The sequence below is a fragment of the Octopus sinensis genome, linkage group LG29, assembly GCF_006345805.1.
Source record: "Octopus sinensis linkage group LG29, ASM634580v1, whole genome shotgun sequence".
NCBI lineage: Eukaryota > Metazoa > Mollusca > Cephalopoda > Octopoda > Octopodidae > Octopus > Octopus sinensis.
Genome location: NC_043025.1, coordinates 10,835,697 through 10,852,542, shown reverse-complemented (window position 1 = coordinate 10,852,542; position 16,846 = coordinate 10,835,697). Strand labels below are relative to the sequence as shown.

Sequence of the window (16,846 nt, the reverse complement as noted above, 5' to 3'; positions counted from 1 at the left end):
GTGTGTGTCCTTTATACAAATTCACAATTTTTCAGTTAGAGGGCTCGCACTTTCTATGGTCATTCAAAACCGTCCAAGGGTGGTGGTGCACATCTTTACATTTCCCCAGTCACCCCGTAAATCTCTCTCTATATAAACGGCAAAATGTCTGTGTGTGTGTCCTTTATACAAATTCAGAATTTTTCAGTTAGAGGGCTCACACTTTCTATGGTCATTCAAAACCGTCCAAGGGTGGTCGTGCACATCTTTACATTTCCCCAGTCACCCCGTAAATCTCTCTATATATATACAGCAAAATGTCTGTCTGTGTGCGTGTCCTTTGTACAAATCCACAATTTTTCAGTTAGAGGGCTTGCACTTTCTATGGTCATTCAAAACCGTCCAAGGGCGATCGTGCACATCTTTACATTTCCCCAGTCACCCCATAAATCTCTCTATATATAAACGGCAAAATGTCTGTGTGCGTGTCCTTTATACAAATCCACAATTTTTCAGTTAGAGGGCTTGCACTTTCTATAGTCATTCAAAACCGTCTAAGGGTTGTCGTGCACATCTTTACATTTCCCCAGTCACCCCGCAAATCTCTCTATATATAAACGGCAAAATGTCTGTGTGTGTGTCCTTTATACAAATCCACAATTTTTCAGTTAGAGGGCTCGCACTTTCTATGGTCATTCAAAACCGTCCAAGGGTGGTCGTGCACATCTTTACATTTCCCCAGTCACCCCATAAATCTCTCTATATATATACGGCAAAATGTCTGTGTGCGTGTCCTTTATACAAATCCACAACTTTTCAGTTAGAGGGCTTGCACTTTCTATGTTCATTCAAAACCGTCCAAGGGTGGTGGTGCACATCTTTACATTTCCCCAGTCACCCCGTAAATCTCTCTATATATAAACGGCAAAATGTCTGTGTGCGTGTCCTTTATACAAATCCACAATTTTTCAGTTAGAGGGCTCGCACTTTCTATGGTCATTCAAAACCGTCCAAGGGCGATCGTGCACATCTCTACATTTTCCCAGTCACCCCGCAAAGCCATTAAAAAATCAATAGAAGTGACATTTTGTGAATTTTCTATTCAAAACCCAATCAAAATGCCCAAAACTTGATACGCGAATTGAACGCCAGCTAGCTGTATGTGATTGGTCGGAGATTTGGACAGTATTCGCGTGTATGTGCGCTCGCACGCAGCTGTATATGCATGCACTAGCACTATGACCCGGGTTATAGTGCTAGTATAATATAAAAGGTTATCTCTCTTAGCGTTGCAGACACTAGATGGGGGTAGATATATACTTGATCCCTCATTGCATTTCTGCTTTGGGCAATGAAAACATCAGTGTAGTAAATACTTTGATGTTAATAAGATCAAACATAGCTTGTAAAAAAAAAATGCAGAAATATAAAATACTAGCAGTATCACCCGGCGTTGCTCGGGTTTGTAAGGGAAATAACTATATTAGTATTTTTAGAGAGTTACTTCCCTTATATAAACCGAGCAAAAAATGCATTAAAAAAACGAAAAAATGATGTTAAATTTTTTTTTAAATCGTAGACTCATCGTAGACGCGCACTAACACCCAGAAAGTCTCGATATGAATCACGACTATAAGATACCCGCTTTTGGTTAAACTGCACCGCAAAATGTGGGAGTAGTTAGGAATCTAAATCGTAGGAGACAGACTCTCACACAACTTCAGTTTTATATATAAAGATAAATAATTATATGGAATCAAGAGTAGACAAACTACTTTTATTACCTTTTGTATATTATCCATCCATTTTGAGTAGTTTTGTGGAATTATTTATTGACAAAATATATTAATAAACAGAAATATATAAATAAATATAAGCACACCTCAATTCCGTATGGTTATGAATTTTCTCTGCAAATGCATTGCATGGAATAGAATTTAATTTCATCACAAATTTCATAAATTTCAGTAGAGCAATATTAAAATATTTTTTTACTATGACAGAATTAAGGTGTTAACCAAATATTTCAGAAATAGCACTAAAACATATCAAAATATCCATATCTCTCATTGATACGTAATGTTATTACTTTGTGTTCATTGACATTGAGAAATTTCATCCAGATTACCTGGTTGCAGGTATGATTGGGGTCAGATTCTCATTCTAAAGATAGCAGAAACTATCCACTACTGTTTCAGACCATACCTTCTTTTGCATTGTGGAGGCGCAATGGCCCAGTGGTTAGGGCAGCGGACTCGCGGTCGTAGGATCGCGGTTTCGATTCCCAGACAGGGCGTTGTGAGTGTTTATTGAGCGAAAACACCTAAAAGCTCCACGAGGCTCCGACAGGGCGTGGTGGTGATCCCTGCTGTACTCTTTCACCACAACTTTCTCTCACTCTTACTTCCTGTTTCTGTTGTACCTGTATTTCAAAGGGCCGGCCTTGTCACTCTCTGTGTCACGCTGAATATCCCCGAGAACTACGTAAAGGGTACACGTGTCTGTGGAGTGCTCAGCCACTTACACGTTAATTTCACGAGCAGGCTGTTCCGTTGATTCGGATCAACCGGAACACTCATCGTCGTAACCGACGGAGTGCTTCCATCCATCTTTTGCATAATGCCACTGCTAGCTAACGGTTACAAAGAAAAAGAGTTCTCTATGGGGGTCAACAACAAGATAGAGCAATATAAGTAACATTTTTAACATACTTTCACATAAAAACTATAATAGAATCAATGGAAGCACTCCGTCGGTTACGACGATGAGTGTTCCGGTTGATCCGAATCAACAGAACAGCCTGCTCGTGAATTTAACATATAAGTGGCTGAGCACTCCACAGACACGTGTACCCTTAACGTTGTTCTCGGGGATATTCAGCGTGACACAGAGAGTGACAAGGCCGGCCCTTTGAAATACAGGTACAACAGAAACAGGAAGTAAGAGTGAGAGAAAGTTGTGGTGAAAGAGTACAGCAGGGATCACCACCATCCCCTGCCGGAGCCTCGTGGAGCTTTAGGTGTTTTCGCTCAATAAGCACTCACAACGCCCGGTCTGGGAATCGAAACCGCGATCCTACGACCGCGAGTCCGCTGTCCTAACCACTGGGCCATTGCGCCTCCACCCTTTGTAATACAGGTACAACAGAAACAGGAAGTAAGAGTGAGAGAAAGTTGTTTTGAAAGAGTACAGCAGGGATCACCACCATCCCCTGCCGGAGCCTCGTGGAGCTTTTAGGTGTTTTCGCTCAATAAACACTCACAACGCCCGGTCTGGGAATCGAAACCGCGATCCTACGACCGCGAGTCTGCTTCCCTAACCACTGGGCCACTGCACCTCCACAAAAAATAATAGAATCAATATCTCATTGGAAACAGTCGAAGGTAATGGAATTAATGAGGCAGATTAAGTTCTGTTGCAATTTTTCTTAAAATTTTTTGGATATGGATATTTGTTGGAAGTGACATAAGAAAGGTTTGCATGAAAATCTAATAATCCCTTAGTAATATTATTGAGCATGAAAAGTTTATCTAAATTTTTCTTTTCGAGAGGAAAATGACGTTTAGATTTTCCAAAAGTTATTTCAAATAATGCTCATACCGAATTAAATAGGGTTGGTAAGGGTTAATATCCTTAAAAATTTTTTGGATATGGATATTTGTTGGAAGTGACATAAGAAAGGTTTGCATGAAAATCTAATAATCCCTTAGTAATATTATTGAGCATGAAAAGTTTATCTAAATTTTTCTTTTCGAGAGGAAAATGACGTTTAGATTTTCCAAAAGTTATTTCAAATAATGCTCATACCGAATTAAATAGGGTTGGTAAGGGTTAATATCCTTAAAAATTGTTTGGATATGGATATTTGTTGGAACTGAGATAAGAAAGGTTTGCATGAAAATCTAATAATCCCTTAGTAATATTATTGAGCATGAAAAGTTTATCTAACCTTCGCATTTCCTGAAAAACTTGTCCCAGTAATATCCTTTAACGCAACCTTGCTTACAACCCACGACTTGATCACATTTAGAACCTTCACAAAATTTGCAACGTTCCATACACATATCTCCATAGAATCCATCAACACATTCTGAAATAACAAAAATGATTAAAAAAATATCGTGGTAACTCTATGTAAAACTTAGATAAAACTTAGATATGTTTCGACCACAGATTGGTCCAGGCCATGTCTAACTTAATAGCACCACCTGATAGGATTATCTAAATCCTGTTTAAGTCAAGTTTTTTTTGGGGGTGGGGGAGCACTCCGTCGGTTACGACGATGAGGGTTCCGGTTGATCCGACCAACGGAACAGCCTGCTCGTGAAATTAACGTGTAAGTGGCTGAGCACTCCACAGACACGTGTACCCTTAACGTAGTTCTCGGGGATATTCAGCGTGACACAGAGAGTGACAAGGCCGGCCCTTTGAAATACAGGTACAACAGAAACAGGAAGTAAGAGTGGGAGAAAGAGTGGTGAAAGAGTGCAGCAGGGTGCGACACCACCCCCTGCCGGAGCCTCGTGGAGCTTTAGGTGTTTTCGCTCAATAAACACTCACAATGCCCGGTCTGGGAATCGAAACCGCGATCCTATGACCTCGAGTCCGCTGCCCTAACCACTGGGCCATTGCGCCTCCACTTAAGTTTTGTTTATGGTCCATTCAAGTAGTGAGTTTTTGTTGGGTGAGTTGTATCCATTTATGGGTGGCTTATCTGGTATTCCTTGAAGGAATCTATCCAGACTCCGTTTAAAGTTGATGGGATCCTTTTCCTCTTTGATCTCTTTCGGGACAATGTTAAATAGAGCAGGGCCTGTTGAGGAAAAGAAATTATGTTGCAGTGTACATGTATGCTGTGATCTTGAATTGGGCAGGGGGCGTATGGCCCGTGGTCCCAGTCTTGGATGAACTTGAAGCTAATGTTCAGGTCGTTTGGGCAAAGTTGGCGGTATATTCTCCCCATCGTACAACTGTATTGCACTAACGTTAGTATCAAATATTCAGTTTTAATATTTCATAGAATGATTACGGTTTAAATTTAATAATAATTGGCGTGTCTCTTCATGTCAATGATACATATATAAATATACTAGCAGTATCGCCCGGCGTTGCTCGGGTTTGTAAGGGAAATAACTATAAAGCATTTTTAGAGCGTTATAGCCAAAAAACAGCCAAAAATGCATTAAAAATGGAAAAAAATTATGGTAAATTTTTTTAAAAATCGTTGACTCATTGTAGATATTTTTAGAGAGTTACTTCCCTTTATTTAAAAAATATGCTTTAAAATGGAAAAAATTATGGTAAATTATTTTTAAAATTGTAGACTCATCGTAGACGCGCGCTAATACCCAGACGGGCTCGATATGAATCTCGACTATAAGATACCCGGTTTTGGTTAAACTGCACCGCAAAATGTGGGAGTAGTTAGGAATCTAAATCGTAGGAGACAGACACTCACACAACTTCACTTTTATATATAAAGACTAGCAGTATCGCCCGGCGTTGCTCGGGTTTGTAAGGGAAATAACTATATAAGCATTTTTAGAGAGTTACTTCCATTATAGATGCCAATTCGGGCTTTCTTAGCCATTTCTGTTTTGGTGTCTTCAAGCCATGAAGTCGTTGTTCTAAAAGAACGCTGGTCTCCTTGACAACGCATTACGACGTTGATTTCCTTACCCTCCCTTCCCCACAGCTTCACGAGGGAGGGAAGAAGGGGGAGAAGCAAACACAGGTGCAGGTGTTTGAGCGTGGACGCCAACTCCGCCGCCATCGACACACGAAAAATTATGCATTAAAATGGAATAAAAAATGATGTTAAATTATTTTTAAAATCGTAGACTCATCGTAGACGCGCGCTAATAGCCAGACGGGCTCGATATGAATCACGACTATAAGATACCCGCTTTTGGTTAAACTGCACCGCAAAATGTGGGAGTAGTTAGGAATCTAAATCGGAGGAGACAGACACTCACACAACTTCACTTTTATATATAAAGATAAACTGATAACTATAAATCCTAAACGCCTGCATTCAGTTAATCATTAGTACGTCGGACAAAATGCTGGTGTGTTTATGTCTCCGTAACTTAGCGGTTCGTCAAAAGAGACCGATAGAATAAGTACTGGGTTTACAAAGAATAAGCCTCGGGATCGAGTTGCTCGATTAAAGGCGGTGCTCCAGCATGGCCGCAGTCAAAATGACTGAAACAAGTAAATATATATATATATTATATATATATATATAATAAATAAATAAATGCACCCTTTTAAAGTCTAGCCAGGCTCATGGGCCCGGTTTCCCGGTTTTTATGGCGTACGTGTTCCCCAGCTGGATGGGACGCCAGTCCTTCGCAGCGTTACTCATTTCGTCTTTACATTCTGAGATCAAATTCCGGTGGGGTCGATTTTTACCTTCCCGGGTGAAAAGATAAGTGCCGGTCAAACTATGGGGTTGATGTAATTTACTAGACCCCTCCTGCAAAATTTCAGGCCTTGAAAGATAACATTAGAAATTTTTTAATGATCTTAAACATTAACTTAAACCATACATCATCATCATCATCATCATCGTTTAACGTCCGTTCTCCATGCTAGCATGGGTTGGACGGTTCGACCGGGGATCTGGGAAGCCAGAAGGCTGCACCAGGCTCCAGTCTTATCTGGCAATGTTTCTACAGCTGGATGCCCTTCCTAACGCCAACCACTCCGTGAGTGTAGTGGGTGCTTTTTACCTTACTACCTCCTCATCATCATCATCATTTAACGTCCGTTCTCTATGCTAGCATGGGTTGGACGGTTCGACCGGGGATCTGGGAAGCCAGAAGGCTGCACCAGGCTCCAGTCTTATCTGGCAATGTTTCTGCAGCTGGATGCCCTTCCTAACGCCAACCACTCCGTGAGTGTAGTGGGTGCTTTTTCCGTGCCACCTGCACTGGAGCAAGGCGAGGCTGGCATCGGCCACGGTCGGATTGGTGCATTTTACGTGCCACCTGCACGGAAGCCAGTCGAGACGGCACTGGCTTCGGGCAGAGTCGAATATTTGAATACACATCATCTTTCCAAATCATGGAAAGTAGAATAAGATGAGTGATTGAATGTGCGTATGTAATGATATATGAATATATAAATAAGCACATACATGCATACATACGTATATATGTATATACATACATATATACATACATACATACATACATACATATATATATATATATATATATATATATACATACACATATATATATATATATATATATATATATATATATATATATATATATAATATATATATATATATATATATATTATATATATATATATATACATACACATATATATATTATATATATATATATAAATATAGTTATATTTAGGAATGGTCATTTTGCCAGTTTAGCCAATAAATACACACGCACTATATATTTGGTGTTCTTTTGCTTCAGTGATATTTATTTTTTACATTAATCTTAATCTTATTTCGGCCAAAGTTCTTTCGTCACACTCCTGTAACCTCATCAGTGGTCCTTTGTTTTCTTCTTTCTTATTTGTGTCTCTCCTTACTAACCGTCAGCCATTTTGTATTTCTATTGTATGTCTTCATTTGCGCATGCTTATATCTCTATGTGCGTCTATGTTTATTTAGTGTGTGTGCGGGGGGGATGCCTGTAATATTTGTATCTTCTGGTTATATACATTCTTGTAATTTGTATTTTGTTTTTGTTGTTGTTGCTTTTGTTCTAATTTTGTTCATGTGTTTACATCCACCCATTATTATCATTACATATGCTTGTATGTATGTATAACAACAAAATTAGTAATAAAAATAATAAATCTAATCGAAAAAAAAAAAAAAGAATATACATATACATATATATACATACACATACATATATACACACATATATACACATATACATATACATATATATACACATGCACATATATATAGATATTCATTTCTATTTCTTTAATTACCTGTGTATTTATTATGTTTGCAGGATCCACTATTGTCATATGTTGTGGTGTGCGCTATTGCTCCATTCTAGTTTTCTATTCAGGCTAGGTTTATTTTCTATTATATGTGTAGCTTCTGTAATTTGTCTAATTGTTGCATCTGTTCTATGTGTGGACAATATCTTAATCTCTATGTTATTGATTGATCCCCCGTGTTCTTGTTCGGCGTGTTGGTACAGAATCGATGAGCTTTTACCTTCCTTGAGTTGTCTCCAATGTTCATTCACCCGCTCACCAATGCTTCTTGCAGTTTCCCCTACATATGTTACTGTCTTGTTACTGCATCGTCCCTCTATGCATCTTATACTATAGACCACATTTCTGGCTTTACAGTTCGTTTGTGGGCTAAATCTACATACAGTGCAATAGTTATCCGTACAGAGAGTTCTACTAAAAGGATAGCTTCTACCAATTATAGATCTGATAGGGTTGCCTGGCTTTTCAACAACCTTAATTCTTAGTTTAAGTTTATCTAGGGTCCTTCTAAAGCGGTACGCTAGTTCACCTCCAGGGGTGGTGTCAACGAACATGACACTCTGGTATTTATGGCTATCATACCAAGAGTTGGCCTTCCCTATTTTCTTTTTTGTCCTTTCTATAGTGTTCCATGACTTGTTCCTATAGAGTGGGCAAATCCCATTCCTATCATTACATAATATATTATCAAATTTCTTCATGGCTCCTTTGTATACTCTGATCCTTTCTTTATGGCTGTAACCTGAGAACTGCATGCGGTGAATGAAATACTGTATGTGTCTCTTTAATTCTGTAGGCTCGCACATGCGTGACACATTTCTCATTATTCTGATGAGGTCTGCCATCAAAATATTGAATTTGGCATTGCCCGCAATGGCTGAGTTCCGGTGGATCAGGTATTTTGAGGCCATAGGTTTTGCATAGTATGAATGAAGGATTTGGGTTTTATTTTTCACAATTTCTAGCCAGAGTTCAGTGTCTAGTACTGGTAGTCTATGGTTGGGGTGTTTAGTGGGGTAGTCTATTGTGACCTTAATACTCTGGTGGATGGAGTTAGCTATTTGCTGGATGCTCTCCATAGTATTAGTTTCTATTACTATATCAACAGTACTCTCTTGTGGGGGTGCCTTTACTACTATATTGATATCATCAACATAGCGAGAGTACATGTTTACGAGTATGGATTTCTGCAGTAGGCATTCTTTAAGCCTTCTGTCCCACCATACCATGAAGAGGTTGGCCACATCACCAGTGATACTAATACCGATAGCTGCCCCCTCGTCCTGGGCATATATTTTATTATTAAATTTAAATGTGTGGCCTTTTAGGGTAACTCTTATACTAGCTCTAATTGATCGATACTATTCTTATAAATCAATATTTTAAAAATTAATAGTTATCGCTATACTAATATGACATTCTTAAATATAAGAACAAAGCTGTCGCTGATTAGCTCCAAGAGGCCACCACCTCAAGCTAGCTACTTGACACACAAATTGCGTCCGTTATTAAACCTTCGAACAGGGGAGGTCTGACTACGCTGCATTGAGAAGGGGCAACAACCCTGAAACCTGTCTGTAGCTGTCGGACTAGCTGGTTGAAGCGGCTGACCTACCCTGTTCGAAGGTTTGATAACGGACGCAGTTTGTGTGTCAAGTAGCTAGCTTGAGGCGATGGCCTCTTGGAGCTAATCAGCGACAGCTTTGTTCTTATATTTAAGAATGTCATATTAGTATGGCGATAACTATTAATTTCCAGTAACGCTGCCATAATCTCTTTTAAAGAGACTTAGTAATTTTTATATTTCTAATATTTTTAAAGTGAAATAACAAATATACATAACTTACGTAATACTTCCACTTCACATAGAGTAAGCTGTTTCTCCTTTCCTTCTAACGATATTCTGACAATACTTGTATTTTCTGGTTTTTCACATTTAATATGAATTACTTGTTCCGTGTGTTCATGATACCTACTTTCAAAACAAAGTGTTGGTCCAAGAAAAACTTTAAAATTTTTCAACCTGAAACCTAGAATCGAAATATAAGAGTAAAACTGAAATCAATGTATCGGTATACTTATTTTTTAATTTTTGTATATGTTTATTATTATTTTTTTGAAAAAAAAAAAAACATTGTAAATTCCTTTTTTCCCCTTCCTCAATTTAAAAAAAAATTCTTTTCATCTTTCAATTCTTTAAAATTTGCTTTGCGATGAAAACCGGTTAGAGTTAATATTTTTAAAATTAATTTTTAAAAATTTTCCATACACCCATTTTTATTAAAATTTACCTTCAATTCTGCATTTTTATAATTTTTTTCGCCTCTCTCTCTCTCTCTCTCTCTCTATATATATATATATATATATATATATATATATATATGTGTGTGTGTGTGTGTGTGTGTGTGTGTGTGTGTGTGTGTGTGGAAACTGAAACACTAAAGATGAAAGATACGAGCATTTTCAGTAATCACTACAATTACTTCGACACATCTAGCACCAACGTTGTGTTCTTTTATGAAAAAGTGTATATCTTTGTATATCAATACATTAAAGTCAACTGTCTCTACTGTAACTTGTCTCAAAAACAATGTAATCTTAATAAACAGATTAAAATCTCCTCATTTGATAATGATTCAGTCATAAAAATCGACGCAACATTCAGCAAAATCCATACAATCTAGTAATGCACGAGACATTAGGGATATTACAGATATCAAAGAATGCTTGTTAGATGGACCTGATCTCCTTAGTTCATAGCCACAATATTATCAAAGCAATACGAGTTTCTACCATTCTGAAGTTAACATAGAGAGCAAACTAAAATTATTTCCATTGTCATCGAATCAGTGGTGGATAGAAAACTGTTCGAATTCCACCAACAATTGCAGTGTTCTTTTAATTCTCTGTATATCCATTTATATACATTATTTCAACACAAATGAACATATGTAATACGAATGTGGAGGCACATGGCCTAGTGGTTAGAGCAGCGGACTTGCAGTTGAGGGATCGCCGGTTCGAATCTCAGACCGGGTGATGTGTGTATTTATGAGCGAAAACACCTAAGCTCCACGCGGCTCCGGCAGAAGGTAATGGCGAAACTTCTGCTGACTCTTTCGCCACAGCTTTCTCTCACTTTTTCCTCCTGCATCTTGCAGCTCACCTGCGACAGACCGGCGTCCCGTCCAGGTGGGGAACATATACGCCAAGAAACCAGGAAACCAGCCTTTATGAACCTGGCATGGCTCAAGAAGGAACATTGTGGAGGCACATGGCCTAGTGGTTAGAGCAGCGGACTTGCGGTAGAGAGATCGTGGGTTCGAATCTCAGACCGGGCGATGTGTGTATTTATGAACGAAACACCTAAGCTCCACGCGGCTCCGGCAGAAGGTAATGGTGAACTTCTGATGACTCTTTCGCCACAACTTTCCTTCACTCTTTCCTCCTGCATTTTGCAGCTCACCTGCGACGGACCGGCGTCTCGTCCAGGTGGGGAACCTATACGCCAATGAAACCGGGAAACCGGCCCTTATGAGCCAGGCATGGCTTGAGAAGGAACAAACAACAAAAAACAATGTAATACGAATCGACTGATCCTCTAACTGACCACTGGAAATTTTAAAAACAGCAGCGTCAACATCACAGTCTTAAAATTGATTGGATGGTCACGGCTGAAAATCCTTTGATCAGAGGTCTAGTTAACCAAGACTTATTCAAACTGGGTAACAGCAATACGAAAGTAGTATTTTTTAGCAATACTTACGGTCTGCCATTTGATTGTATATTCTCAGTTGAGATATCATGTATGGTTTATCAAATGTCACTTGCCAAAACGGATTTTTTTGTGGTTGAGTTTGTGCACATGATCCGTGTATTAATGCAGGGTCAAAATTACCGTCAACCGCCTTGTCAGATCTCGTATATGAGTCCTTCGACTCACATTTTCCATTGTGGAAAAAGAATTGGCTGGACGCAATTGCTGATTGATTTGTGTTTTTACCTTGAGCAATATTAACTGAAAAAGATTGACGCCTGGATTAATATTCAGTACAAAGTTTTTATTATTTTACTTGTTTCAGTCATTTGACTGTGGCCATGGTGGAGCACTGCCTTTAGTCGAGCAAATCGACCACGGGACTTATTCCTTGTAAGCCCAGTACTTATTCAATCGGTCTCTTTTGCCGAGCCGCTAAGTGACGGGGACATAAACACACCAGCATCGGTTGTCAAGCAATGCTAGGGGGACAAACAAAGACACACAAACACACACATACATATATAAGCCTAGTACTTATTCTATCGGTCTCAAATGTAGAAAATAGTCCAACATGCTGGTATCAACTTTAAAATTCAACCTAGACTTGATCCCAATGCCATCTGTCCCCTACAAAACGTGCCCACGCTTGTCACATTACAACACTGAGACAGAACCATTTTGCTCAACTGGTCCTGCTCTCAAGGGTGATGCTCCATTTAACATCAATCCAAGACACATAATCTCAACATTCAAACGTTTCCGGAATAAATAACCCCAAGAAATTCCAGATTTACAACTACAACCGGATGTATCCTTGCAAACAATAACTCTTTCTCGCATGGGCTATGGTGCCCAAAGCATGACGGTAACATACATGAAGCATGAATAAATGTTTTCTAGCGTGCTGCTTTTAGGTTAGTCATGGCCTGGGTAAGTTCGTTTGTTCCTTCTCGAGTCATGCCTGGCTCATAAGGGCAGGTTTCCCGGTTTCCTTGGCGTATAGGTACCCCACCTGGACGGGATGCCGGTCCGTCACAGGTGAGCTGCAAGATGCAGGAGGAAAGAGTGAGAGAAAGTTGTGGCAAAAGAGTCAGCAGAAGTTCGCCATGACCTTCTGCCGGAGCCGCGTGGAGCTTAGGTGTTTCGCTCATAAACACACACATCGCCCGGTCTGAGATTCGAACAGGCGATCCCTCAACCGCAAGTCCGCTGCTCTAACCACTAGGCCATGTGCCTCTACTGACTGGTAGAAGTTCACCATTACCTTCTGTCGGGGCCGCATGGAGCTTAGGGGTTTCGCTCATAAATACACACATCAACCGGTCTGAGATTCGAACCGGCGATCCCTCAACCGCAAGTCCGCTGCTCTAACCACTAGGCCATGTGCCTCCACGGGTAAGTTCTGGTCGAATGCTATCTAAGTATCTAAGTATCCCAGAATCCTGAACAAAGGATACTGGAACAAAGGCGCAGGAGTGGCTGTGTGGTAAGTATCTTGCTTACGAACCACATGGTTCTGGGTTCAGTCCCTCTGCGTGGCATCTTGGGCAAGTGTCTTCTGCTATAGCCCCGAGCCGACCAATGCCTTGAGAGTGGATTTGGTAGACGGAAACTGAAAGAAGCCTGTCGTATATATGTATATATATGTATATGTATGTGTGTGTTTGTGTGTCTGTGTTTGTCCCCTTAGCACTGCTTGACAACCGATGCTGGTGTGTTTACGTCCCCGTCACTCAGCGGTTCGGCAAAAGAGACCGATCGAATAAGTACTGGGCTTACAAAAAAGAATAAGTCCCGGGGTCGATTTGCTCGACTAAAAGGCGGTGCTCCAGCATGGCCGCAGTCAAATGACTGAAACAAGTAAAAGAGTAAACTTAGCGGTTCAGCAAAAGAGACCGATCGAATAAGTACTGGGCTTACAAAAAAGAATAAGTCCCGGGGTCGATTTGCTCGACTAAAAAAAAAGGCGGTGCTCCAGCATGGCCACAGTCAAATGACTGAAACAAGTAAAAGAGTAAACTTAGCGGTTCAGCAAAAGAGACCGATCGAATAAGTACAGGGCTTACAAAAAAGAATAAGTCCCGGGGTCGATTTGCTCGACCGACTAAAAAGGCGGTGCTCCAGCATGGCCACAGTCAAATGACTGAAACAAGTAAAAGAGTAAACTTAGCGGTTCAGCAAAAGAGACTGATCGAATCGAATAAGTACTGCGCTTACAAAAAAGAATAAGTCCCGGGGTCGATTTGCTCGACTAAAAGGCGGTGCTCCAGCATGGCCACAGTCAAATGACTGAAACAAGTAAAAGAGTAAACTTAGCGGTTCAGCAAAAGCGACCGATAGAATAAGTACTGGGCTTACAAAAAAGAATAAGTCCCGGAGGTCGATTTGCTCGACTAAAAGGCGGTGCTCCAGCATGGCCACAGTCAAATGACTGAAACAAGTAAAAGAGTAAACTTAGCGGTTCAGCAAAAGCGACCGATAGAATCGAATAAGTACTGGACTTACAAAAAAGAATAAGTCCCGGGGTCGATTTGCTCGACTAAAAAAGGCGGTGCTCCAGCATGGCCACAGTCAAATGACTGAAACAAAGAAAAGAGTAAACTTAGCGGTTCAGCAAAAGAGACCGATAGAATAAGTACTGGGCTTACAAAAAAGAATAAGTCCCGGAGGTCGATTTGCTCGACTAAAAGGCGGTGCTCCAGCATGGCCACAGTCAAATGACTGAAACAAGTAAAAGAGTAAACTTAGCGGTTCAGCAAAAGCGACCGATAGAATCGAATAAGTACTGGGCTTACAAAAAAGAATAAGTCCCGGGTTCGATTTGCTCGACTAAAAAAGGCGGTGCTCCAGCATGGCCACAGTCAAATGACTGAAACAAGGATAAGAGTAAACTTAGCGGTTCAGCAAAAGAGACCGATAGAATAAGTACTGGGCTTACAAAAAAGAATAAGTCCCGACCGGGGTCGATTTGCTCGACTAAAAGGCGGTGCTCCAGCATGGCCACAGTCAAATGACTGAAACAAGTAAAAGAGTAAACTTAGCGGTTCAGCAAAAGAGACCGATAGAATAAGTACTGGGCTTACAAAAAAGAATAAGTCCCGGGGTCGATTTGCTCGACTAAAAAAAAGGTGGTGCCCCAGCATGGCCACAGTCAAATGACTGAAACAAGTAAAAGAGTAAACTTAGCGGTTCAGCAAAAGAGACAGATCGAATCGAATAAGTACTGGGCTTACAAAAAAGAATAAGTCCCGGGGTCGATTTGCTCGACTAAAAGGCGGCGCTCCAGCATGGCCACAGTCAAATGACTGAAACAAGTAAAAGAGTAAACTTAGCGGTTCAGCAAAAGAGACCGATCGAATAAGTACTGGGCTTACAAAAAAGAATAAGTACCGGGGTCGATTTGCTCGACCGACGAAAAAGGCGGTGCTCCAGCATGGCCACAGTCAAATGACTGAAACAAGTAAAAGAGTAAACTTAGCGGTTCAGCAAAAGGGACTGATCGAATCGAATAAGTACTGGGCTTACAAAAAAGAATAAGTCCCGGGGTCGATTTGCTCGACTAAAAGGCGGTGCTCCAGCATGGCCACAGTCAAATGACTGAAACAAGTAAAAGAGTAAACTTACCGGTTCAGCAAAAGAGACCGATCGAATAAGTACTGGGCTTACAAAAAAGAATAAGTCCCGACCGGGGTCGATTTGCTCGACTAAAAGGCGGTGCTCCAGCATGGCCACAGTCAAATGACTGAAACAAGTAAAAGAGTAAACTTAGCGGTTCAGCAAAAGAGACCGATTGAATAAGTACTGGGCTTACAAAAAAGAATAAGTCCCGGGGTCGATTTGCTCGACCGACTAAAAAAGGCGGTGCTCCAGCATGGCCACAGTCAAATGACTGAAACAAGTAAAAGAGTAAACTTAGCGGTTCAGCAAAAGAGACTGATCGAATCGAATAAGTACTGCGCTTACAAAAAAGAATAAGTCCCGGGGTCGATTTGCTCGACTAAAAGGCGGTGCTCCAGCATGGCCACAGTCAAATGACTGAAACAAGTAAAAGAGTAACTTAGCGGTTCAGCAAAAGCGACCGATAGAATAAGTACTGGGCTTACAAAAAAGAATAAGTCCCGGAGGTCGATTTGCTCGACTAAAAGGCGGTGCTCCAGCATGGCCACAGTCAAATGACTGAAACAAGTAAAAGAGTAAACTTAGCGGTTCAGCAAAAGCGACCGATAGAATCGAATAAGTACTGGACTTACAAAAAAGAATAAGTCCCGGGGTCGATTTGCTCGACTAAAAAAGGCGGTGCTCCAGCATGGCCACAGTCAAATGACTGAAACAAAGAAAAGAGTAAACTTAGCGGTTCAGCAAAAGAGACCGATAGAATAAGTACTGGGCTTACAAAAAAGAATAAGTCCCGGAGGTCGATTTGCTCGACTAAAAGGCGGTGCTCCAGCATGGCCACAGTCAAATGACTGAAACAAGTAAAAGAGTAAACTTAGCGGTTCAGCAAAAGCGACCGATAGAATCGAATAAGTACTGGCTTACAAAAAAGAATAAGTCCCGGGTTCGATTTGCTCGACTAAAAAGGCGGTGCTCCAGCATGGCCACAGTCAAATGACTGAAACAAGGATAAGAGTAAACTTAGCGGTTCAGCAAAAGAGACCGATAGAATAAGTACTGGGCTTACAAAAAAGAATAAGTCCCGACCGGGGTCGATTTGCTCGACTAAAAGGCGGTGCTCCAGCATGGCCACAGTCAAATGACTGAAACAAGTAAAAGAGTAAACTTAGCGGTTCAGCAAAAGAGACCGATAGAATAAGTACTGGGCTTACAAAAAAGAATAAGTCCCGGGGTCGATTTGCTCGACTAAAAAAAAAGGTGGTGCCCCAGCATGGCCACAGTCAAATGACTGAAACAAGTAAAAGAGTAAACTTAGCGGTTCAGCAAAAGAGACAGATCGAATCGAATAAGTACTGGGCTTACAAAAAAGAATAAGTCCCGGGGTCGATTTGCTCGACTAAAAGGCGGCGCTCCAGCATGGCCACAGTCAAATGACTGAAACAAGTAAAAGAGTAAACTTAGCGGTTCAGCAAAAGAGACCGATCGAATAAGTACTGGGCT

At 40.6% G+C, this 16,846-nt stretch overlaps 1 protein-coding gene across 1 annotated transcript in view; it reads right to left on the bottom strand.

Annotated features, from left to right (window-relative positions):
* LOC115226024 (receptor-type tyrosine-protein phosphatase T-like) overlaps positions 1-16,846 on the bottom strand; it is a 92,115-nt gene that overhangs the window by 45,695 nt on the left and 29,574 nt on the right. The window contains exons 7-9 of the mRNA XM_036514805.1: positions 11,738-11,989; positions 9,819-10,001; positions 3,929-4,069 (exon numbers count right to left, since the gene is read on the bottom strand). Of these exons, the coding sequence (XP_036370698.1) occupies positions 3,929-4,069; positions 9,819-10,001; positions 11,738-11,989 (576 nt within the window). The remainder of the gene's footprint in view (positions 1-3,928; positions 4,070-9,818; positions 10,002-11,737; positions 11,990-16,846) is intronic.